Source organism: Myxocyprinus asiaticus, chromosome 14, assembly GCF_019703515.2.
Source record: "Myxocyprinus asiaticus isolate MX2 ecotype Aquarium Trade chromosome 14, UBuf_Myxa_2, whole genome shotgun sequence".
Classification (NCBI taxonomy): Eukaryota; Metazoa; Chordata; class Actinopteri; order Cypriniformes; family Catostomidae; genus Myxocyprinus; species Myxocyprinus asiaticus.
The window spans coordinates 7741233-7768865 of NC_059357.1; the positions used below are offsets into that span (position 1 = coordinate 7741233).

At 37.4% G+C, this 27633-nt stretch overlaps 1 protein-coding gene across 1 annotated transcript in view; it reads left to right on the top strand.

Moving 5' to 3' along the window:
• The first annotated feature begins 10089 nt into the window (after positions 1–10089).
• LOC127452059 (ubiquitin carboxyl-terminal hydrolase 43-like) overlaps positions 10090–27633 on the top strand; it is a 96828-nt gene continuing 79284 nt past the window's right edge. The window contains exons 1-2 of the mRNA XM_051717223.1: positions 10090–10786; positions 23522–23674. Coding sequence (XP_051573183.1) covers positions 10211–10786; positions 23522–23674 — 729 coding nt within the window. The 5' untranslated portion in view covers positions 10090–10210. The remainder of the gene's footprint in view (positions 10787–23521; positions 23675–27633) is intronic.

Consider the following 27633-nt stretch of genomic DNA (forward strand, 5'->3'; position numbering starts at 1 on the left):
CGCAGCTTCACAGTTGCTGTAACAAAGCGGATAGCCACAGTCTGTCGCCAGATTAATATTGTGGAGGATGAGAGTTTTAATGAGAGATTTGATGCCCATTACAATGAATACGCAACCTATGCAGGGACTAGTTCTTTGAATTAGGCAAACTCCCACTTAGGCATTTAGAAACATTTAATATTATAATGAATTGGTGTTATTTTAGTGCATTTCTATCTTTATACTGTGGAAGGCTTTGTTTGGAAAATGTTAATTAAGCATTATATTGTTGCATTTTTTGTTTTCTTCCCTAAGATGGAAATACATGCATTTTGACAGTAAAAAAAGTATTTATACTGTCAAATTTCATCACTTTCAAAATCTGCGATTAATCGCGATTAACTACAAAAATTTATTAGATTAATTGCGATTAAAAAATGCAATCGACTGACAGCACTGTTAAATACGGTATATATAAAGTAACTGATGCTTAATGCGAAGTATTTAATACGAAGATGATAATTTAATCTTATCTTTTGGCTTTAGTAAAATGACAATATAAGCCAATTACTTAATTTTGTAAACACCATGTTGTCTTTTATAATTTCACGCTTATAGTATTATTACTATAACAATATTACAATTTTTATCACACAGTATAAATGGGACTTTATACATGAAAATATACTGAATAGCTACCTTTAAATTTTAGGAAGGGGGACTCCGCAAGGGGTTCATCATATTTGGAGGTCATCAAAAACTTTGAAAACTCTTGCCGTTAACAAGCCTGGAAAAATCTAATTATCCCTGAAGCCTGGATTGCTCACCTATGTCCACTAACAGAGTATGCTCCCCTTTTGTAAAGTAATTTATGCCCCCAAAAGAGTGGGGTATTGGTTCAGGGTTTGCCCACATAGATTGCAAAACATGTCTTTACAGAAATGTCTACTTTCCAGCCAGTCAGTATGACATGAACAATACTATTCCATTTGGCATTGTGTTTGCCACAATTACGAGTTCCTTTATGGTTAGTTGGTATTTAGCTTTTCACAACTGTTCTTTCAATAACACCGTTTTTGTTTTTCTTTATTTATTTCTTGCTGTATATTACTATTTCTTTCTTTCTTTCTTTCTTGGACATAAGTGGGGACCTCCATTATCTGCTTACTATATTTGAGCCTCAAATTATATCACAAATTCTGTTTTCCAAAGACATTAATGAAATGAACATACTGAAGAACAATAAAAAGTATTTTCTTTACATACAGTAACGTGCGTTTCCCCCGTGTAAATCTTTAAGTCAATTCCTTTTATAGCCAGAATTCCATCTTCAAAGCTCACGTCATCTGTAAAGACTCTTGCACTTTAGAAAATCTCTTTTGCAAAGTGTTCTGAAGAAGTAAAGTGGTGAAGAAATGTGTTGAAAATGATCCTCACAGTAGTCTGGGTCATTTCACCATCAGCTTATTTTAGCCAAATTACCCTGACCTCACTTCACTATTCTAATTATGCCCTATGAGTGATTACATTTCCTACATTTTTCTGCTCTCTAAGTTGTGTTTTTTCAGGTTCAATTGCAGTGACATCTGCTGACCTACTCTATTCAAAACTAAACTGTTCATTCTCATAATGTCACACATTTCTGAATGCATTCAGAATATTGTGTTTGAAAGAGATGGCCAAATTAGAGAAAAAAAAGATTTAAGGCACAAGCTCATTATTAATGCATTGTGCTTTATATAGTGTGTGGTTGAAAAATATCCACATGACCAAAAGTATGCAGACATCCTCTTCTAATTACAAGTGTTTGGCTATTCCAGTAATTTCAGTGACAATTGAATGTCATATGCTCTAGCATTTGAGCTACAGGAGTACAAATTATGTATATATACTCAAAATTATGGTGCATCTTTCAACAATATAATATTACAACAGTTAATAATATACATTTTTACGAAAGTTCACTGCTACACAACACACCAAACAGCAAACATGCAATGAATACGTATCTCTCCATGCTCCTTGGGATTCTGTAGGCCAGCTCTGAATACCTGGGCAACATTTAAAAGTGATATTACAATGACCTAATGGTAAAATTATGAATATTGGGACTGTTAATTATTACATAAAAATGTGTAATTGCAGAAAGTGTCATTTACACATATGCTACACTCATATCTCTTTGAACACTGTTTGTGGAACAGTCATGCAATAAAAAAATAAAATTAAAAAAATGGAAAATTACGTCTTAGCAGTAAGAGCTCATGTGGCCGTAAAAATGACCAATAATTATGGCCTGCCTTAAACAACAAGAGAAAACCAGCAAAACGCACACGTATGTATTCACATACTGTATGACTCTAACACCCATGCACTAACAACCATCAATTTATTTTTCTCTCTACTGAAAAAAATAAATAAAATTAAAATACAAAAATTTGTGATGAAGTAAATATAGCAGAAAAGATTAAGTACTTTTTACATTGAATAATTTAGTTTAGCATGTACTTAAAATATGAAGTAACTTCTACATTCAAATGTAAAAATTATTATTATTTTTTTGCCTCTTTTTAATAACGAGGGATGAATGGAATTTTTTTTTTCTGTAATCAACATTATGCCACAAATGCTGTCAACTGAGCTAAACTTGTACTGAACCTGGAATATTCCTTTATTAGAAACTGATTTAGAGCAAGACATCAACAAATGTTCTTATTTCTTTCAAAATACTGCCTCCTTTTGGTGAAAATGCAAAATACAATTTGCACTTAAGTTTTACAAAGATTACATCAACTGGTTTATGTGGCTTCTGTGCATTTTCATACACACCACATATTTCACATTTGCCTTTTATATATTTATTGATTCTGATTTCCAAGCCCTTTTAAAATGTCTCAACACTGTACCAGGAAGAATAAAATTTGTTCCACATAATTTATTGGGGTCAAAACATTCCGGTTATGATGAAGACATAGCTGAATAGAGATCTGTAAGATAAAGTCTTATTGTCTAGCTTGTTCTGTTCACTCCCACACAGAGTGGAATCTAAAAGTAAGCTTCTCTTTCACTGAAAATTATTCTTTGTATGACAGAACCGGTTACTGCTATACTGATCCTACGCCAGTGCCTCTTAAGAGGTCAGCTACAAAAATCCTCTGAAAACTCTCTTTCAACAGGACAGTAAAGTGCTTGCCTTGTTTGAGTCAGCTTTATTGCTGTTTTATGGTCATTTATCAAATTTATGATTACTGGGGACTTCTTTCAAACATATGGTTCTTTGAATGGATATTGTGTTTAGAGATGGGTGGTCGATGCCGGATATGACTCCAATTTGACCTTTAAATTGTCCAGTTCTGAGCAGTGGGATGCTATATGAACTTTAAACTGGACAGAGGTGTCAGGGGGCAACGGGTCACTCTACATCATGCACAACTGTCCATTGCATTTACAGTAGACTCCTAACATGCTCATGCATCTCGGACTGCATAGTTTTTGAACATGTGAAGCCATTTGAGCTGCTACATCATTTTGAGTCACTTTGATCCCAAAAGCACATGGAGTTTTTATATCTAAAATAAAAAGGAAACGATCAGCTTTCTAATGATAGAATTATTATGAATCTTGTTTCAGCTCACTCAAAATGTGTTTCTAAAGTATGTCAAAGAGATACTTATTTTCAAATCAGATCTGAATTGCTTTAATTTCTTGTTTTTCTTGTTTTCTTCCTGAAAGCATCCAGATAATTTAAATAAAATGTTTAGTGCCACAATAAGAGATACAGCAAGGGTTCATCTTAAAATGAGATCTCTTAATTGCTTTGGGCATTTAAATATTTATCAGAGTGAATATATAACACAATCTTTTTTACTCATTGAAATTCATCCACTACAATAAGTTCAGTCTCCACGGTTTTTCATACAATTAAATTATTCATTTCAATGTAATGATTTTTCTCTTTCTGCTTTAGCAAGGGAACACAGTCAAAACATTAAGGAGTTGACAGAGGCTTGATAGGTTTAGATAGCTGTCTACACAGGGGTAAAATTTAAGGGCACCAAAGAAGAGAAAAAGATGCTGTTTTTAGTTACTCCTCATGTATTTTAGTTAACTATGATTTGATAATCATTACACACTCAAAGGAAGCATCTTTGAAGAAAAAGGTTCACCCAAAAATAAAAACTCTCATCATTTACTCACCCTCATGCCACTGCAGATGTGTATGACTTTCTTTCATCTGCAGAACACAAAGTTAAAAAAGGCAGCATAAAGTATGAATTAATACAGGGGCATAGATTGTGTGTGTGTGTGTGTGTGTGTGTGTGTGTGTGTGTGTGTGTGTGTGTGTGTGTGTGTGTGTGTGTGTGTGTGTGTTTATAAATAAAATTTTAATATTTATACCATGATTAATGGAAACAAGTAAATGCTTCACGCTGCTTGAAATCATGATTGCCAATGAGACTGCTGGTGTTAGTTTATATGAAAATGTTTTTATATTTTGGTCTGTTCTCGCCCAAAACCGATTTAATCACTTCAGGAGACATGGATTAAACCACTGGAGTCTAATGGATTACTTTTATGCTGCTTTTATGTTTGTTTTGGGGGGTTTTTGGAGCTTCAAAGTTTTAGGTCACCATTCACATGCATTGTATTCTATAGAGCTAATATATTCTTCTAAAAATCTTTATTTGTGTTCTGCAGAAGACAGAAAGTCATATATATATATTGTATAGGTACCACAGAGGGTGCCAAAAGCTTGACCATATTCATGGAATTCACTCATTGCTATTTTTGTATCCATTTAAGTGATATCTGTCAGGAAATGCATGGTATTCCAATACCATGCACATATAGCATATATATTTAAAGGAACAGTTCTTCCAAAAATGAATATTGTGTTATTATTTACTCATCCTGGTTTTGTTCCAAACCTGTATGCTGTTAATTTCCCCATGGAACACAAATGGAGTATTTTTAAAGAATATTCAGATAGTTCTTTTCCATGTCTTTTCAATGACATTTCATATGGACTATCTGTCAAGCTCCTAAAAGAGCAAAAAGCATCATTAAAACACCATTTGAACAGTCCATACGACTTGTGCACTTTATTTCAATTTAACTGAAATTACAATATCTTTCTGTGAATTTAAGTCGTAATTCACTGATGATCTTTCCATCTGCCACTTTACATTTTTTTCAATTAAAACAACATCTGCAATCTGTAAAGCACTGACTTTGCCCAGGAATGGCAGGGAATTTAGCAAGCTAAAGAATGCTGTTAGCCGTAATCAACTGATTATCTATAAAATCCTATGACAGAGATACCTATGATTTAAAATAGATGACATGCATGTGACGTGTGCTGTCTTGGCAAAATCTGTGAAACGTGAGATTTTAGATATTTTCAGATCAAAAAAGATGATTCAGTTCAATCCTTCACTAGAGAAGTATGCTGATCTAGACTTTGTAAATGGCAAACAAAAATGTGACCGTGGGCCACGATCTCTGACACTTTCTGCCTGTTGATAATTTTGCACGTTCTAATAGTGTTGTAGTTGCAGTGAATTATTGAGGCTTAATTCTGACTCATAATTTGTCAGTTGGGGCGCTATTTCGCTGCTGTTGTGTTTGACAGCTGTGGGAACATGTTTTGTGTTGGTTTTAACAGTATCGGTGCAATGTTTTGGAATATAACGGTTGATCTCCCCTAGTTATTTGTTTACAATGAAGGTCGGGGAGTTGAGAGAAAGGTTTGATTTGGGTAAAATTAACCATTACTATTGTAATATTTTAGTAACCATGTTTTTTGGCTGAAGCCATATTTTTAATGCAATTTACCATGGTATTACTACAGTAATATGTTGTTATAGTAACCATGTTTAATTTTGTGGTTACTATCATTTTACTACATAATACCATGGCAATACTATGGTTCCTGTATTCAAACCATGGTTAATTTTTGTAAGGGAAGGTTAGGGTTAGGTTTAAGGGTAGTAGTTGGTGTAGGGTGTCTGTGGGACTCTTAATAAATACAATAAACAGGTTAAGGTTAGGCTTATGGTCATTTTAGGGTTTACCGCATTATGTTGTGATGGCAATGAAGTTGTAAAACTGGATATAACATCACAAAGAAAAGGTTTGTAAGTGATTTTTATCACAAAGGGATGTTTCAGCGATTCCATCTAAACCCAAGTAAAGCTCTTTCATTACCAGAATTTTATACCCAGATTATTTGGTCTATGCAGCTCACTAGTAGTGCACCAAATTGTTGTGCTAACGGCAGGTTGTCATTGCTGTGTAGAGATAATGGCTGTTTTTAGATATTACAGACCTCATCAGTATGTCTATTATTTAACCTGATGTTCTTTCATAGTCAGTTCCTTTCTCGTCCTGTTAAAACAGTCAAGCTTAATGTTAGCTTATGGTTAGGTTCAAAATTAAGAAGTTTAATGAAAAACCAACCATGGCAATAATAACATGTAATAGGCATATAATAACTAGGCTTTGTTCCACACCAATAATTTGTAATCTGTTTATACAGTCCAGTTTACAGCAATTTGTTTGATCATAAAGCGGTGTAAAAATTAGAAGCAACTTAAAAAGGCAGAAAAAGGAAGAAAGAAAGTAATGTAGTGCTAAAAATAACTTTGAATATGAACTAAAAGTGTGGTACTTTCACCTCATTTGCACATAAAAGGTAGAAGCATAAAGCAGCTATAATCTAAAAATAAGTATTCTGGCCATCACATAGTGACGCATCTCCTCTGCTTGTTACAATGTAAACAGGACAGAGTTAGTTGAAAGCTACTTCAGTGCTTTGGCAGTTTGACTGCTGAAGAAATGGAAAAACAGTAGGTGGTCTGGTTTTATGACAGAATTAAACAGAAATGTTTTTTTTTTCTCATTGTGGCAGTGACGTGATAACATGAGAACACATTGTTAATATGAATTCCATTTTGACTGAACGTCCGTTCTTTCCACAAGAGGTGATGATAAACCAGTGAAGGTGTGGGGTTAATTAAAGGACAGTAAAAGCCATGAGGCAAAAGGACACAGTGAAAACATCTTGGGTGTAATGGAGCAATATTAGATAATCAGAGGTGATTACATCATCGTCCACACCTACAGGCTGTATATGATGCATAAAGTCTATTGTACTAATATAGTATTGTATAATTATATTTTATAACTTACAGTGCTACTGTTTTAGGAGAACTTAAACATAATTTTAAAAAAATCATTTTTATGGGTCAATATGTTCGCTCACAAATGGGATAATTGCTTGTTTTAACCTTTTTTCCCCACATAGTGATATTTTTAAAAGACTGTCTGTTTCTAAGCCCCTGCTCTTTTTTTATCCTGTTAAGTTTACAAAAAGCACTGTGGCAGAATCATGGTAAAGTTATGGTATCAGATGGTAATTCCATTGTACTTTTTAGAAAGTGGAAAATTGCTTTGGAAATAAAGCTTTGCAGTATTTCAGTTTTACTGCTTATATCGATTAGAAAAACAGCACATGTGATGCAACAAACCCACATTCTAAACTAATGATTTATTACAGACAATAAATACACTTGGTTATAGTACATTCTGAATCAGAATGTTGCTCATATTGCACAATTATTGGGTCCACAAAGTAAATTGTATATTATGCTCTTGATTCTGTATATGAAACAATGGTATTTTAGTTACAGAAACTGCACTTTCTCTGTTAAATGGAGATACCACCAGATTGTGTGTTGGCAGGTCAGAAATACACTGAAAGGTTTATATTTAGGGGAAAACAAAATTATCTCTGAATTTTTTCAACCCTGATTTTTTTTTCTCTCTCTGAATTTTCTTTCTCTCTGAAATAAATTGTTTTATCCTTAAGAGGCAGCGCATGAGATTGTTTTTTTTTTTTCTTCTTCTAGCCAGTTAACAATTAACACGTGGTACCAACCTCAGCCACCAGGTGTCACTATCAGTAAATATGAAATCGAATGGTTTCAATGTCACAGAATGTCTGTGGTGCTTCATCTGGGGATTTATAGCTATAGCATATACAAACAAATATAATGTTAGACAGTATTCTAATACATTAAATCCACAATTAAATTAACCTCAAGTTACATTTGTTTCATACGGAATTGTCAGATAGCAATATAAATGTGTTGCCTCTTGAGAAGAAAACATTTAGAGAGAAAATACAAATTTCAGAGAAAAACTTTCAGAAAGAAAAAAATTCAGAGAAAATAAAAAATTGTATATAAAAAAAATAAATAAAAAGTTGTAATGATTCAAACTCGAATGCTTTCTTCACCAAATTAATGAATAGAACTTTCTGTTTCTCCGGACTAACGCTTTTTCAGTGTGATTTTAGTCCTTTACTCTTCCTATTTCGTCAAAATTCCAGATAATTATTACTATTATTTCTTTTTCTCCCCTTTTTCTCCCCAATTTGGAATGCCCAGTTCCCAATGCGCTCTAAGTCCTCGTGGTGGCGTAGTGACACCTCAATCCGGGTGGCGGAGGATTGAGGAATCTCAATTGCCTCCACGTCTGAGACCATCAACCCATACATCTTATCACATGACTTGTTGAGCGCGTTACTGCAGAGACATGCGTGTGGAGGCTTCACGCTATTCTCCGTGGCATCCATGCACAATTCACAACGCGCCCCACTGAGAGCAAATCACATTATAGCGACCATGAGGAGGTTATCCTCTGTGACTCTACCCTCCCTAACAACCGGGCTAATTTGGATGCTTAGTAGACCTGGCTGGTGTCACTCAGCATGTCCCGGATTCAAACTCACAACTCCAGGGGTGGTAGTCAGCGTCTTTACTCGCTGAGCTACCCAGGCCCCAATTCCGGATAATTATTATTTGTAGCACAACTTCAGAAAGCGTCTAAAAACGTGGCGTTCCTGCACAAGACACTGTAAAAAGATGGTGGTGGCATAATGGGTTAAAGCACATATCTGGTAATCAGAAGGTTGCTGGTTCGATCTTCACAGCCACCACCATTGTATCCTTGAGCAAGGCACTTAACTCCAGGTTGCTCCAGCGGTATTGGTCCTGTATTAAGTACACTGTAAGTCACTTTGGATAAAAGAGTCTGCCAAATGCATAAATGTAAATGTAAATGTAAAAACATTGAGACCTGCGACTTCCCTCTAGTGTAAATTTACATAGGAGAACAACTGAAAAACAGCACCATCAGACACAAAACGCATTTTGTGTGAACAGTCCCTAAGACAACCGACAACCTCATGTTGGCCACTGAAAATTTCAAACTGGCCAGTTGAATAGGCCTGCACTGTACAATAATAATAATAATAAAAAAATTGTGTCTAGATAAAAAAATAAAAATAATAAAAAAATAAATAAAAATAAAATCACATTGCGGTTCAGGGCTTCTGTAAAACACATTATTGTGCTTGATGTGAAACACTCAAATGTTTACAGCAGATTTTTTTACAAATTACATATACACAAACATAATATATCAAATAAAGTTTTTGAATATTATCACTAAATAATGAGGGGAAAATGATTAATATATATATTCCACAACAGGGGTGGTTCTAGGGTCAGTGAACATCCGGGGCTTAAGCCCGGTAAGCCCACCCATAGCACCGCGCTTGTTCCACACCCCTTATTATTGTTCTAAAAAGTTAGCTGAACACGAATACCTGAAAAAGTGAATCGCGCATTTACAGCTACCAACCACTATGACGTCACAGAGGTGCTGTTCTGAACGCACTATGAAAGACCTGCCAATCATTCCATCACTCGCAGCTTCCCGCCACTATGAAGTATCAGAAGCGCTCGTGCTTACCGCTCTGTGTGTGTGTGTGTGTGTGTGTGTGTGAGAGAGAGAGAGAGAGCTGTTAATCTTGTCTCACTATGACGTCACATGAGTTGCTGTACCGACCGCGGTATGAAATCCTGTCCATCATTCCATCACTCGCGGCTTCCCGCCCCTACGAAGTAGAAGGAGCGCTCGAGCTGACGACTCACCAGCGCAGTCACAGCCTCCCGCCACTGTGACGTCACGTGTGTTGCAGTACAGACCGCTCAATGGGAGATCTGTCAATCATTCCTTAGCGCGAGCGAGCGAATGGAAAGCCCGTGCGCCGAACTGCGCGTGAAACCACTATCATCCACAATGACCGCAGCATGTCGTCGCAGGATCAACACTATATATGCTTGAAGACACAGAGGTCCTGAGGGGAAATTAACAAGCAATTATGGATAAACGCGACAAGACGGCGAAAGAAGAATCAGGGAAGTCAACTAAACGCAAGGATAAAATCACAGGGAAGCTGTTTCGGAGGAAATCGTTGAAATCCGTGGAAAGTTTGGTGACTAGGATTATGAAAAGTTTCGGAAGCTGGGCTGGCGGTGGAGAAACAACTGAACGCTCGGAGGCTGACGAAGACGATGGTGGGTTTGGAGAGAGCGCACCTTGCACTGGAAACTCTGGACATCTGAAAAAAGAGGAAGGTGGCCAGGGGATGAAAAGTTCATCGCTTCCCACCGGACAGTCTTCGCTATACGGCGATAAAACGCCAGGCGTGATAGGTTTGAAGAACCACGGGAACACCTGCTTCATGAACGCCGTTGTGCAATGCTTGAGCAACACGGATTTGCTCGCTGAATACCTGGGCTTGGAGAGATTTAAACAGGATCTGTGTCATATAAACGGGTTTGTGAGGAGTGGGAACGTACAGCACGAGAAGGGAGAAGTAACGGAACAGCTCGCGTCCCTTGTTAGAGCGCTTTGGACTTTTCAATACACGCCTCAACTCTCGGCGGATTTTAAGGTATACACTCAACGAATTACTATGTTTATTAATTTGTCACTTAGCTGGCGCTTTTATCCACTTATTACAGGTACAGCCCCCCTGGAGTAGAAACCTGAGGTAAGTGTCTTGCTCAAGGGCACAATGGTCAAACAACTTTAAGTTAATAGTACTGTATATCTTAGCCTATATCATGCTTTATATCACCTTTGCAGACTTGAAAAACTTGATTTACACATGAGAATATCACTTATTGAAAAGAACGGTTACAAGGTGAAAAAAGGAGAACTTTTTTTAGTTCCATATGAACTTTTTATTCTATAGTTCTTTGTGTAAGTGCTTTATAGAACCTTGTAATCAACACACGTGAAGAACATGTAACATACAGCTCTAGAAACAATTAAGAGACCACTTTAAAATGATCAGTTTCTCTGCATTTACTATTTATATATATGTGTTTGAGTAAAATGAATATTTTTGTTTTATTCTACTAAGTACTGACAACATTTCTCCCAAATTTCCAAATAAAAATATTGTCATTTATAGTATTTATTTGCAGAAAATGACAACTGGTCAAAATAACAAAAAAGGTGCCGTGTTTTCAGACCTCGAATAATGCAAAGAAAACAAGTTCATATTCATTTTTAAACAACACAATACTAATGTTTTAACTTTGGATGAGTTCAGAAATCAATATTTGGTGGAATAACCCTGATTTTCAATCACAGCTTTCATGTGTCTTGGCATGCTCTCTATCAGTCTTTCACATTGCTGTTGGGTGACTTTATGCCACTCCTGGCGCAAAAATTCAAGCAGCTCGGCTTTATTTGATTGCTTGTGGCCATCCGTCTTCCTCTTGATCACATTCCAGAGGTTTTCAGTGGGGTTCAGGTCTGGAGATTGGGCTTTGGGCTTTCTTCACAAAGATGAATCTACCTGATTCCAGCCTTGCTGAAGCACCCCAGATCATCACCGATCCTCCACCAGATTTCACAGTGGGTGAGAGACACTGTGGCTTGAAGGCCTCTCCAGGTCTCCGTCTAACCATCAGACGACCAGGTGGAGGATCGGTGATGATCTGGGGGTGCTTCAGCAAGGCTGGAATCGGGCAGATTCGTCTTTGTGAAGGACGCATGAATCAAGCCACGTACAAGGTTATCCTGGAAGAAAACTTGCTTCCTTCTGCCCTGACAATGTTCCTCAATACTGAGGATTGGTTATTCCAGCAGGACAATGCTCCATGCCACACTGCCAGGTCAATCAAGGTGTGGATGGAGGACCACCGGATCAAGACCCTGTCATGGCCAGCCCAATCTCCAGACCTGAACCCCATTGAAAACCTCTGGAATGTAATCAAGAGGAAGACGGATGATCACAAGCCATCAAACAAAGCAGAGCTGCATGAATTTTTGCGGCAGGAGTGGCATAAAGTCACCCAACAGCAATGTGAAAGACTGATAGAGAGCATGCCAAGACACATGAAAGCTGTGATTGAAAATCAGGGTTATTCCACCAAATACTGATTTCTGAACTCTTCCTAAGTTAAAACATTAGTATTGTGTTGTTTAAAAATGAATATGAACTTGTTTTCTTTGCATTATTCAAGGTCTGAAAACACGACATCTTTTTTGTTATTTTGACCAGTTGTCATTTTCTGCAAACAAATACTATAAATGACAATATTTTTATTTAGAATTTGGGAGAAATGTTGTCAGTACTTAATAGATAAAACAAAAATGTGCATTTTACTCAAACACATAACTATAAATAGTAAATCCAGAGAAACTGATCATTTTGCGGTGGTCTTTTAATTTTTCCAGAGCTGTATAGTCATAGAGCACTATAACGGAAGAACCCCATACAGCTCAAACAGTTCTTGATAAGATGGTTCTTTTCAAAGAACCATCAAATAACATTTATTTTTTTACCCTTAAAGGAATATTCCGGGTTCAATACAAGTTAAGCTCAATCTACATAATTTGTGCCATAAAATTGATTACCACAAAAACTAATTTTGACTTGCCCCTCCTTTTCTTTAAAAATAGCGATAATCTGGGTTACAGTGAGGCACTTACAATGGAAGTAAATGGGGCCAGTCTGTAAACATTAAAATACACACTGTTTGAAAAGTATAGCCACAATACATAAACAATATGCATTTTAACATGATTTAAGTGTAATAAAATCACTTACTAAGCTTTTCTGTGTAAAGTTATAGCCAATTGTACAACTTCATTGCCATGACAATGTAATGTCAACAAACACTAAAACCCTCAAATGACTGTAAAAATTACGATTTAAACAACTTTACTGCTCAAATAATAAATGTGTTTTAACAGAAGTATTAATGTAAATGCTTTCATAAAGTTATAAGCTTCACATTTCTGCCTTTAAACGCTCCAAAATTTGGCCCCATTCACTTCCATTGTAAGTACTTCACTGTAGCCTCAATTATTGCTTTTTTTAAAGAAAGGTAGATTTGAGTTTAAATTAATTTTGGTGGTAATCAGCATTATGCCACAAATGCTGTCGATTGAGCTTAACTTGTATTGAACCCGGAATATTCCTTTAAATGCATGGGTGTTTCGCCAAACACTATTACATATCTCGGGTCTTAACCTGGTACATAGGCCTATACCTATCTCAAATGGATCTACAAAATACCCAGATAATGAACATTTGTAAAATAATTTTCAAGACAATTTGAAAATAATAGAATAGAATATGTTTTATGTTTTATTTTTCATATTTCAAAGAGACGATTAATTACTTCCATGCTGAAATTTTATGAGACAAACTCTCTGTCAAACACACTGAGCTGCACATAACACATAAGCTACACATAAGATACACATATTTATTTTCACTTATTGAGTCTAAATAGATGCACAACTTACAGAATTTCAATAGTTCACCAAAATGGCAATAGCCATATCATACTGTTCATGTGTTGTACTTGCTATAGTTTACTTCCACGTTGCTTCTTTGTCAAATAGCAATGTCAAATGTAAATCAAGTCAGTCACTGAAACAACAGCGCCACCTGTAGTAACAAATAATATGTTAAATATGTATGTATACACGCATATGGGATATTAATAATTCACCACCATAGTGCAGAAAATCGACATGATATTGCAGTCATTTGTAGGAATATAGCACTACTTAAAAAAAAAATAGATATCCTGTGATTGTAAACTTACATTGATATGAAATAATAATACAAATATTTATGGAAGCGCAAATATATTTTGCGACACTACTGCATATCTCGGGTCACTAACGACCCTATACACTTTTGGTAATTAAGCAGTTCGAAATATTTATTTATTTATTTATTTATTTTTGGCTTTTTTTTTTTTTTATTGTGACACTATTTATAAGAGAAAGGTTGTGGAATACTAAAGATGTGGGGGCAAAACTCAAAAAAATTGTTGAGATAAAGGGGTTGGAATGAGTTACCGCGTCGCTAATTTAAGGGTTAAGGATGTATCTGATCTTCATCAATAAGCCGTTGTGAATACTGATCATAATTACTAGCCCACATCTCTTATAATATGAAATGAAATGCATATTTTCTGTAACTTTTTCTTGACAGTGATTATTGCACAATGTTTAAAGTTTATGCCAGTTTTGCAAGTATTTTACAGAGCCATCTTTGTACATGCAACTTCAAATCAACTGTAGCAAGTTCACTTAAAGGGGTAGTTCACCAAACAATACAAAATCTGTCATCATTCACTCACCCTTATGTTGTTTTAAACCCATATGACTTGGTAGAATGACTACCTCAGTCACCGTTCACTTTCACTGGGTAGAACAAAAACCCAATGAATGTGAATGGTGACTGAGATTAACATGCTGCCAAGGGCCCTGGGTAGCTCAGCAAGTAAAGACGCTGACTGCCACACCTGGAGTCGCAAATTCAATCCAGGGCATGATGAGTGACTCCAGTCAGGCTTCCTAAGCAACCAGTTGGTCCGGTTGCTGGTGGGTAGAGTCACGTTGGGTTAACCTCCTCATGATCACTATAATGTGGTTCGCTTTCGGTGGGACACATGGTAAGTTGTGCGTGGATGCCGCGGAGAATAGCATGAGCCTCCACACGCGCTAGGTCTCCGCGGTAACGCGCTCAACAAGCCACGTGATAAGATGCGTGGATTGACTATCTCAGTCACAGAGGCAACTGAGATTCGCCCTCCGCCACCCGGATTGAGGCAAAACTTAGAGCGGATTGGGAATTGGAAAAATATTTCGTTTTGGGCGAACTATTACTTTAACTTTATTGGTGTCAGTTGGTGTTTAGACTGTGAGCAAATGTTTTTTCCTCAAGATAATTTCCCTCCAGGCAAAAAGTGCATAAGGATGAGAAACTTTGAACTGATAGCATTATCTCCATAAAATGAACTCTCATAAAGGTCTTCTCACTGGTTGCTAACAATAAAGACTGCATTTTGAAACACACAAGTCTTCTGGGTACAATTCAAGTTAAGCTCAATCGACAGCATTTGTGGCATAATGTTTAATGATTAACACCAAAAATAATTTGTACTTGTCTCTTCTTTTCTTTAAAAAAAGCAAAAATAGAGGTTACAGTGAGGCACTTAATTTTTGGAGGGTTTAAAGGCAGAAATGTGAAGCTTATAATTTTATAAAAGCACTTACATGAATTCTTCTGTTTAAATGCGTGTATTATTTGAGCTGTAAAGTTGTTTAAATCATTTTTAAAGCAGTTTTAGGGTTTGTTGACATTACATCGTCATGGCAAACAAAGTTGTAAAATTGGATATAGCTTTACGCAGAAAAGGTTAGTAAGCAGTTTTATCACACTAAATCATTTTAACACGCTTATTGTTTACATTTTGTGACCATACTTTTGAACCATGAGTATTTTAATGTTTTGGATTGGCCCCATTCACTTCCATTGTAAGTGCATTACTGTTATCCAGATTGTTGCTTTTTTAAAGAAAAGGAAGGGCAAGTCAAAATTAATTTTTGTGATAATCAGTATTATGCCAAAAATTCTGTCGATTGAGCTTAACTTGTATTGAACCCGTAATATTCCTTTAAGTTTAACATATGGATATATTCACAGTATGTTCCTTTACATATAATAATAGTTTTTACTACTGTATGTCCCAAAAAGTGGGAGGATAAACCTTTAAACTTTGCTATTCCACTGTCCTCTTTAAAGTCTATATGAAATGACATTTGCAACCCATTTATAATGTGCCGTATTTCCAAGTGAAACAAGATATACAAGAGTGTAGGACAAGACTTGATATACTAAATTTGGTCATGAAGAGTGGGCATTTCATTCTACAGATTGCAGTCAGTTGTGTTGGATAATTGTGTTTTTCCCATCATGAAACACTGCTGGCACCCTATGGTAGAAACTTGCAGCTTTGATGCAGTCAGCTAAAAGAAAAGTTGTTTCAGAGGCGCAGCAAGTTATTACATTTTGATTAACGAATTATTTTTTTCGTGCTCTGATTAATCATGCACAGGAACATGGATTAAAATAGTAAATTAAATAAATGCATTTATTATTACTCTACACGCTTCAATTTCTGTTATCATCTGCTTTTTAAAGCTCTAGTTAAGCCAGTTATCTTTGGGTATGAGTAACTGAAGATGAAAGCAGGTTGGATAAATCCACAGTGGATTTCAGTGTAAAGTGTCATTTGAGGAGAAGAGGTGGTGCTATAACCATAAGGCAACCCTGCTTTGATGGGAAACAGAGGCCCAGTTCTATTCACACCCTACTATCAAAATACTGAAATTACTGTCCTGATGGACCCAGTCTGAGCCGCCTTTTCTGACAGATAGAGAATTACTTTTACAACTGTGTGATAAGGCTGTGCCCACTTTACTAAAACTGTTTTTTCTTCAGAAATTGAATTGAACTGATTCTCTTCCAAAGAGAACACACAAATTGAATCTACTATCATGCATGTCAAAAATGTAAACGTCTGTACGAGGCTTGATTTGCTTTTTCCTGTGTTGACAGAGACCAGAGTATCTTTTCTGCAGGGTTTGTGTCTGGAGATGACATAAATAAACTCACAGTTTCTCAGACGTCTGAAAGAGTTAATGAGTGCCTAACCACAGATAAGGGGAGGTATCTATAAACAATCAAGAGCTCTACCCTATCATTTAAACCTCCCACTATGCTTAACTTCGTTTCCTTAATATCAGCTTTAGTAAAGTGCAATCTATTTGTAATTAGGCCAGAAAGGATCTGATTTACATAGTAAAAGGATTAAAATTGTAATAAGGAGACAGGTAATTTTCTTATAGTTTCATGTCATTCCAAACCCATATAAATTTCTTTGTTCCATGCAACACTGGAGGAAAAATTATGAATTGATTGTTCTTTTCCATGCAATTACAAATGAGTGGAGACTGGAGCTTTCAAGCTCCAAAATCACAAAAACTTGTACTTGCTTGTTTTGATTAATGGTGGGGTTACCTCCCCCACCCCCCAGAATCTACGCCCCTGGTTACACCAAAGGTTACCTTAACCAAAATGAAGGTAAATGACAGGGGCGGTACTAGGATGTGATCGGGGGCCATTTTGATCTTTGGGGTGGGCTGTTTATCTCTTTGTTTGACTGGGGGGTGCTCCTCCTTGCTTGGGTTGGTCCCCCTTGATCATTGGTGATGGTTTGAGGGGCACAAGGAAGATACCCCACAGTCTCCACCCCCCCCCCCCCCCCCCCACCCACCCTCCCCAGCCCTCCCTTAGACTTGGCCATGGTAAATTATGACAGAATTAAAATTTTGGGGTGAACTATTCCATATAATTTATGTTCCATTGTTTAATACAACGTAACACCGTTAATGTGTTGCATAAAAAAAGGTGCATGACATCATGTGTAACTGAAAGGTCTCTATTCATATGTGGTTTTCTTGTTTTAACAGTGCTTCACTGGTTGTAATCAAACTTGTAAACTGAAACTCAAATAAATGAGTTGTTAAAGGGTAAAAAGGGCTCCCATTTGTTGACAGAGATGGTAATGAGATGGTATGTGGTTGAGGGATGATAGTCTGGTATTTTACAGAGCACAAGGTCATGTTGTGTACGGTGACTGATGTCAAACTAATCCAACTCACAGGGGAGTGGAGCAGAGTTAATGGTTGATTTGAGTTTACATTAACTCCTTAGTGTTGCAAAAACATGTCAGTTTTCGGAATCACACTGAGTAGTTCCCAGTGGCGTGGTGTTCTCTGCCTTGTCCTTCCTAAGCCCCTTGCTATCCCCCTTAAATACCTTATGAACTAAAAACTAGAGTTGGGTGGCATTTAGTCCATGTCTATTAGCAGTAAGGCCATCTATTGGCTAATGTACTCTTAAAAATGGTCAAAATAAACTTTTGGCAGATATACGTAAGTGTTTGAAATGTACAGTCTTTCTCTTAAAAAATGGGACAATCTCTTCGATATGTTCCGCCCCAACTGCCTGTATATAGGAAATACGTCAAAACACAAAAAGAGAATTGTGTGTTTTTTTTTGTTTTTTTTTCTAAGACACAATTAAGTCTTTTATCCTTACTTCATGGGTTCACTGAAATTATATTAATCAAGAAAACTTTGAAGAACAAAGCTTTGATATTTAAACATTCATTTTATGTCCACTCTCTTTAATAAATTGTTTTCATGTTTAATTATTTAATGCATGATGATTATAGATGGCTTAGCCTTTATGTCTTGAAATAAAAACAATACATTGGAATATTTCTGTTAAATTGCTTTGATCAACCTGGTCTTATGTGTTCATCACTTTACTAAACCGAAATTTTCCCAAAATGATTTTTTACGTGCCTTGTTGTAAGTATCGTAGCAGTTTCCTGGTGACATAAACACTAGAGGCGCTACAACAATGACTTATATTCACTTTCACACAAATCACTAGTAAAACGGCAGATTATAAATTCATTAACACTTACTTTTAGCTCTGTTCTTCACACAATGCTATCTTATGATATCAGGGGCCCTATTTTAAAAAGTGCTATGCCTTAAGCGCTATACGATGCATGATACGTGCAAGGTCAGTTGGTATTTTCACGCAAGCATGTGCTTAATCTAGGTGCAAGTGGGTTGGGGAAATCATGTGAGCAATCGCCAATGGACCAGGTCAAGCACAAATTAATTCTGAGGTTTTTCTCTGGTTATTGTACTGCCAGCATCCTATTATATATTCCATTCCCTGTCAAGCAATGTCGATAAATGAAAACAGCCCATTCATTTGTGTCTAATGTTTTTTGCGCAGTAAATACGTCCTTGCTGTGAACTCTCTCTTGTTTTGTCTGCCATTGTTCCAGTGCTATGATACTTAGCGGTATAATACTACAGTGGAAGTATGTGTTTCCTGCTGCCTCCGAAACACAATGTATGTGTTCTTTATCTATGTATGTTTTATCTGTAGTCTTGACGGTGTTATGGGACGCTTGATGCTTTGCTGCTCTCCCATTGTTCATTGTTTTGTAATGTATATTTGTTATACGTTTCTCTGTTTTATGTTTAATTTCTGTAAGGCGCTATACAAAATAAACGTATTATTATTATTATTATTATTATTATTATTATTGATCTACTGACACACAAATCATGGTTTTAAAAGTGATTAAAAGCTCTTTAATATCACCTGCTGGTGGAATCCCCAAACTGCAAATGTGGGAACTGATTTTACACTTTGCAGTGAGATTAGACATGTCTCAGATGTCTTAGCGCAATGACCTATTTCTCAGCAAAATAGCAAATTTCCCCGTGCACCACTATATTAACATACAGTCCACCCACAGTTTTTGCGCATACACCCTCAGATAACGCGAACACTCCTACCCACGCCAACTTGCGCTTTGGGCTGGCACGAAAATTACACTTAGAAATAGTGCTATCACGAAAATTGAATAAAACGTAGCGCACGGTCATTGCCCGCTGCGCCTAGCAAGGTCATGAAAATATAGCCCCAAATCATTTCTCAGCTATTTTATAGCTAAGGCTATTCTATGGGATTATAATGTGGTGGTGGCATAGTGGGCTAAAGCACATAACTGGTAAACAGAAGGTTGCTGGTTCAACCCCCACAGCCTCCACCATTGTGTCCTTGAGCAAGACGGTTGCTCCAGGGGGATTGTCCCTGTAATAAGTGCACTGTAAGTTGCTTTGGATAAAAGTGTCTGCCAAATGCATAAATGTAAAGATTCTCAGAGTATCCAGTGACTGTAAGTTATATATTATACATTGTGCTACATTTTCTTCCATAACGCAAGTCTTGTGATCATCTTTGACCTCTATTTATTTTTTGTGAGATGTATATAGCAGTTCCTCTGTCACATGTTTTAATTAGAGAGTTCTTTGTTGAATGAATGTCGTATTCATGTTGAAAGACATTCTACTGATTAACTCATTTGAGGTTGAAGCACCAAGGGGAGAAGATTCAGAAGAGTATAGCATTTTTAAAACTAGACTTCTATTCTTTTGAAGACGAGTGTAAACTCCGTGATTATATGACCCACTTTCTCACTATATAACTAATGATAAGATTAAGTTATCTCTGTACAGCTTCACATTATTATCTGCAATTTACCTCCTGCTGCTAGATTGAGTTCAGATAGTTAATACCATTGTAATTAATCTTTATGTCACTCAGCATTAAAATTGTATTTAAAATACACCTGACTTTCAAGACTATTTTAAACTTAATTGAGGAAGCGGCAAGAGACTTGAGGAAGTGGCAAGAGACTTGATGTGGACTTCAACCTTCGCGATTTGAGACTTTTTCCTTCCTTCAAGTCATGTTAAAATGATTGTAACGCTACCACAAAGTCATAATTACTAGTGGAAAATGTATTTTCTTTACTACATTTTCTTTAATGTCAATTACAGAATCATGGCAGAAGCTAATTTGTAGTTGGGAATCTTGAATGCACAATTTAGGTTGTATAGATTTTGTGCATAAGTGTGCACGTTACAATACGCTACATTAAAAAAAATCAGACAATGCAAGAAAACCATGTTTACATGAGACCTGAAACCATCAGATTATTTCCTGATTCTGACATCAAAATGTAAACAGGCATGCGCACAGCACTTGCACACATTGGATAAGCGGGTAAGAATGCTGGTAAAGGTGTTTACTTGAACACGAAATCTGGGGTATGAGCAAAAATCTATGTACATTACATTGCTCACATGTGACATGTTAAGCCAATCAGCTCACATGATGTAAGCTGATTGGTCCTTTGACATGTAATCAGTTTATGCTCAAAACCGTTTATGACCTTACTGCGATAAAGGAAAACAGTTTAAGGCGTTTATGTGACCTTACACATTGCAGGCTTTGAAAGCATAATCGAAATTTGCGTCACACACTGCACAGCATGTACAAAATGGCATTTAAAATGATGTAACTTCCCAGGATGACTTTGGCAGGCTAGCCTGATCTCACAGTGAAATCGGAAAGAGTAGACCAACTTTCATTCGTCAAAATCGGTATATGTTGACTGAAATTTCGAAACACTGCCCCCAGTGGCCAAAGCGGTAAGCGTTGTAGGGCATATGGGCACGTGTGAGCTCCATTAAGTCCAGGAGAGGTTGCCAAAAGCTAGTAGTGAAGCAAGTTGTTTTCAGCTTTAAAGGATGTTATACAATGAAGAGAAAAGCATATATTTATAGATTCTATACCCCAACACAAACCTTACCTTAACCATTAGTGGAGTAAAAAAGTAATGTTAGAGGGAAAAGTGAAACCTCCAAATCATGCTCATCATTGATTATTCAAACATGGTTTTTGCCTGACTTTGAACCCTAGTCTCCCATGCAGCTGATGCAACGTGCTTCCAATCATGCCAGGTGGAAAAGTAAACACATTAAAACCACTGCAAACATGTCTGAATGCTGCATGTCAGCGCATCAGGGTATCGAAATTATCAGAAACATCATTCTGACTTCACGTGTGATCATGTTGGGCAGGCAGCACTTAAAACAGAAGTCCTTTTGCTTTAACAAAGAATTATGTGGGTTTAAAGTTCACGTCTCGTTTGCTTAATGATGTGATATCAATGATCAATGACAGCCTTAACCTTAAAACAACCATGTAGTGTAGACTCCGCATTTGATAAGATCTGTTTGTTTGTTTTTTTGTTTTTGTTTTTTTGTGGTCACTGATGTGTGAAGAGGTGTCTTCAGTTATTCATTTACACAGCTGCTGCCATGATCAGCAGTGATTGAACATCATTCACTGTGTAGCAGAATGCAATTGAAATCCTCCAGCTGGTCTTTATTGCATCCCAGTCCCTAACAAATTGTCTGTTCTGAGTCAATTTGAGCAATTATTTAATAACCGAAGGATGTGTTTTTCAAGAGATTTAATAGACATCCAAAGAATTAATAAATGCATAATGTAATTGCATTGGTCAGGACTTTATAATATGCCAGCTTTTTTAAAAGAGGGCCCAATTTTAAGAGCACTGGCACTAAGCGATACATCATACATGCAAAGTCAATGGGCATGGCCATGAAGTTTTGGTATTTTTGTGCAAGAATGGCGAAATTGCATGCAAAGCGCTAATAGGCTGGGTCAAGTGCAATTTAATTCTGAGGTACTTCTTCAGCACCGTCTGCATCCTATTATAAAGTTTATTCCCTGTCAAGCACCAGTGATATAAACAAAGACATTCATAAATGGACTGTTTGCAATGAATTAGAAGAATAGAAATATGGAATTATGTTCTTTTGTGCATTAATTGCATCTCTGTTGAATGGCATGCATATTTCTTTGACAGAGACGCTCCTTTTGTACGCATGGAAAATGTGGTTCTCGTCAGGATTTAGATTTATGCTCTGTTAAATTATAGAGAATGTAAGTATTATTAGTCCTTTTCATCTACTAAATCATGGCTAGTATTAACAGGGATTGTATCAGCAAGTACTTCACTTCTACCGGTTTGATTTGGAAAAATGTAATTCATTTATTGAAACATGAAAAAATTAAGTCAAAAATATTTCTAAATTCAAATTACACCTCAAAGGAACTGAAAATATATTAAAAATGTGGTCAAACAAATCATACCAAATCCATACATTTTACTCACTCCAACTTCTTCACCCAGCCCCTTTTGCAGTGACTTAAAAATCAGTACATCAACAAGTGGAAAAATACTAATACAAATTAAATCCTAAATACAATTGTAAATTTAAACATAATAATAATAATTGAAAAATAAACCATGACCTAAAGATAGTTTAACACATATCTCATAAATATTTGTTTCATAAAACAATGCAGTGATCAACAGTGATCGTCATAGACATATTTTGATGTTCCATTATATTTTCAGAGTTTGGAAATGAACTTAATTACCTGCTGGTGGAATCTCTAAACTGCAAAATAAATGCAGGAACTTTGTTTAGACTTAGGCTGCAAACAGACCTGCTTTTGAAACATCTTAGCGCAATTACCTATTTCTCAAGAAAATAGCAAATTGCGCTTTGTGGCACTTCATTTACATACAGTACACCCACAGAAAGCGCAAACACTCCCACCTACGCCCACTTGCGCTTTGCGCTGGCATGAAAATTGCGCTTTGAATAAGCACTCTCACAAAAACTGTGCTGCGCTTTGTTCACTCACAAAAAAAAAAAAAAAAAAAAATAGAGCCCCTAGTCTTGCAATCATACCAACTCAGTGATGGAAACAAACAAACACTATTGCCATCACTCAGGTGACCTTTATCTTGTGCCTTGTCTCCAGATGACTGTGTCTAAATATGGAGCACAGTTCCAGGGGAACTCCCAGCATGATGCTCTGGAATTCCTGCTTTGGCTGTTGGACCGCCTGCATGAGGACGTCAACTTGTCCTCCACCTTCCCCAGTGGGAATAACAAAAGCAAATCCAGTGGAAAGGTAAGAGTGTGTCTGAGAACCGGTGCAATACCTGCCCAACACTTGAGAAAGTATGAAAATATAACCGAACAAAAGCTAGTGAAAGGATAAAATATACAGTAGCCCCAAAACTTTAGACTCTTAAACCACACATTAAAAATTTACAAATGTAATTTTGTATTTAATATGATGACATTCAGATTATTTTAAGTGTGAATTTAGTGTACGAGAATGTCCAAATACATTTTGGGGCTACTATAATTTAATATAACTCAAAATGTGATTCTTTCATTTGGAATGTTTCATGTTACATTACTATGGCGCATTCCACAAATCATCAGCTGAAATATCTGCAGTATGAAGACTCATAATAATTACTATGCATAAATATTTGCATTCTGTTTATATGAGCTATGAATGGCTTTCTAACCCCACATTTGACCAAATAGCTGTTAACCTAACTTTTACATTACTTTTCAAGGTCAGAGTCTTGTCTACATGCCCCTGCCACCCGCACACAACACATCTGTTAATGAAATATGGAGAGTCATGCCAAGTGGCACATTGTGCACTGCCTCTAATGCTGTAGTGGTCTTGTATGTAACCTTGGGATTACCAAGACAAATAGCTTTTTACAGTGTTTGTGACCTACACAGGGCAAGACTCTCAGGGAGAGAGTAAAAAAAAAATTGACATGAAGAGCCATAACATTTTGCAGGTCTGCAAGTGCATAAAGGTTTCCGCCCATCATTGACCTCACATTGAGCCACATCACCATGGCAGCAAAAGACAGCAGGGCTCTCCACAATTATTGTCATGTGATAGAGATGAGAAAACAAGATATGCAAAGATGTCCTTGTTGTTTATCACTTTGATTTTAAACTGCATGTAAGAGAGAAATCTAACTTTGCAATGACTTCTAAAATCAATATTTTTATCAAAAACATAATATCTACACAGGGCAAGTAGTTTTTCAAACAATAATATACCCATTCTGCACAGTATCTCCACTGTTAGTGTTTGAATACATTCAGCCCTAATAATGGAGAAGACCACTTTCAGGTGTGGAACAAGCTACTGCCTGTCTGATTTACCTTTTATCAGACAAATTTCAACAAGGATGCAAGCATATTTTGCCCAGTGCATTGTACTAGCTGTAGAGGCAGAACTTTTTCCAGAAATCAGAGTTAGCCAATTACAAAAGTTGGGTATTTCCTAAAAAAGCCTGAAGAATAATAACCTGCACCCTGAAGGGAGTGGTCAAAACTTTCGGCACATAGCCTTTCCTGGGTTTAAGAATGGCTTTTGATAAGCCTAGTCCAAACTCAAAGCAGGAGTCGTTGACCAACAGCGCTTGTTCCTCTGATTGTGCTAAGAGCCACCAGTTGTCGAGGTAATTCATAACGCAAACGCCGCTCAGCCTCAGCGGAGCGAGTGCCGCATCAACACATTTCATAAATGTGCGAGGAGCCAGGGATAAGCCAAAAGGCAGGACTTTAAACTGGTAAGCAGTCCCCTCAAAGGCAAATCTCAAGATTGGACTGTGATGAGGGGCTAAGTGTACGTGAAAGTAAGCATCTTTCAGGTCTGTCAATACAAACCAGTCCATAGGACGAACGTGAGACAGAATTTGTTTGAGTATTCATTTTGAACAGAAACCTCACGAGTGCTCTGTTCAAGTGTCTCAAATCCAAAATGGGACGTAATACTCCGTCCTTTTTGGCAAATAGAAAATAGCGGCTGTGGCATCCGCTGTGGGCGTTGTCCGTTGATACTATCTCTATGGGGTCTTTTGAGCTGAGATTCGGCACGTACTGCACCATTACGGTGGAGGACATAATGGCATTGAAACGGGGTGGCAGCCTCGCGAATTGTAGCATGTAGTCGCATTCGAGCATGTAGCTGGACCTCATTTCTGGTTCGCGATAGCGGGGAAAGTGAGAGAGCTATTAGGCAATATTGAGGCGCCTAAAATATCTGCGTAGCGGCACAGCATCAACAAAAGTACAAACAGGCATTGAAATGACCTGAGTCAAGGCACTAACTCGTTCCCAGCTTGTAGTGGCGGGGAAAGCGAGATGGTTATTAGGTGACATGGAGGCACCTAAAAACTCTGTTGCAGCGTAGGCTGTCTCCTAGCATGTTGCCAACCATAGTAAAAACAAGGCGAACTGTCCTGCGTTACAGAGGAAATTACACACTCTGTTCCCGGCTTGCAACGGCAGGGTAAAGGAGAAGCATGTTTAATAAGCACAGCAAGGTGCGAGAGACTTGAACTCTCACTGAATAGGGAGAACATCAAGCCATAATAAGCTGTTTCAGCAGCTCTGGCAGAACAGCACTGGAGGCGCGCCAACACGGTGAACACTGTTTTTTTGTTTTTTTAAGAAAGAAATCTTCAGGCATTGCCGCTGCATACCATTTTCCCACCCACGGGGGGAAATTACGGTAAACGTCTCACCTGAGCATGTACATGTCCAATAATGCAGCCCAGTGACAAAGTATCCCTGACATAAACCACCATGAACGACTGCAGCGTGCCGGAGCGAGCCATCAATTGCCACGGAACAGGCGAGGCCGCTGGATATGGAGAAGTGGAGGGACGCAGGCTCAAGCTGGTGAAAATCACCCTCAAATTCTCAGCACTCTGTGTCCCGTTATCGCTAGATATTGGGAGGAGAGGGGAATGGTGTCAGCTTCCTCAGAAGCAGGTAGAGAGCAAAGCATTTGAGGATTATGTGCTCGCAATAACACGATCAATCTCAACAAGCACTGCGTGCCAGGCAGGGATAATGTTAGTAACATAGCACCCCTCTAATCATAAACTCCGCCGAACTTGATCGCATCATGCGAGCCGGTGCAAAACATCCTCAAGTTCATGCGCTGCAGAAGGAGTATGGCGAGAGGAGAGGGGACTGGCTTCGGGTTTTAGAACTAAAGCGAGTGGAGAGCAAAGTGTTTTGAGTTTTTATGAGCCCACCAAAAATGTAATCAAACTCAGCGAGCACTGTGTCAGTGTGGGCTCTGCCCAGGCAATCACAGCATTTGGGTTGAACGGCGAAGACACTTAATGTAGAGGAGAGGAGAAATGCAAGGCATGAGCCGGTGATAAATCCTCCTCTAATCTCCGTGCTTTATTCAAGTGAAGTCATTTTTATTTGTATAGCGCCTTTCACAACACACATCGTTTCAAAGCAGCTTTACAGAGGATCATGCATTAACTGAAAATTAAACTGTAGTATCTATAATGTCTTAGAATCATCATTGTGTAGTTTGATAAAATACGATTGTGAATGTTTAAAAACAAGTAATTAAATAATAATTACAAAACACAAAACTCCATAAGATGTTGGTTAATGGAGAAAAATAACCGTGGGAGAAACCAGGCTCACTGTGGGGGCCAGTTCCCCTCTGGCTAACATCATGAATATAATGCCAATATTACTTATGTATAGTGCAAGTCATGGTTTAGAATTATTAAACTAAGTAAGTGTTAAGGGTCAGTGTTTAAACAAAGATTTTGTTAGAAGTGTAAGATTAATGACTAATGTCTTTGAATTCCATCCTGGATTAACTGCAGAAGTTCACATAGATGCAATTGTCCTTGTTAGTTGGCTGATGAAGGGTTTTGTTGGCAATTAATTGATAGTCTATGTATTCCATTTCAAGAGTGTAGTCCATCATTAGACCGAGGTGATGCAGGCAGATATCATTTAGGTGCATTGCAGTTCAACTGGCTGGTAATTTCGGTGAGGTCTATCCTAAGTCCAAGGTTCAGGCAATGGCATATGAAGTATCCCATGTCTTACGGTTGGAGTTGGCATCAGTTCATCCTCTGAAGTCCATCGTAATAGACTGAAGTGATGTTTGGCTGGCACCGGTTGCTATTAGTCATCATCACTCAGCGACACACAGCAGTGGAGTCCAACACGAAGCAGGAATGGAGCTGGATCCAGCCGGTTCTGGTGACCTCAGGATAG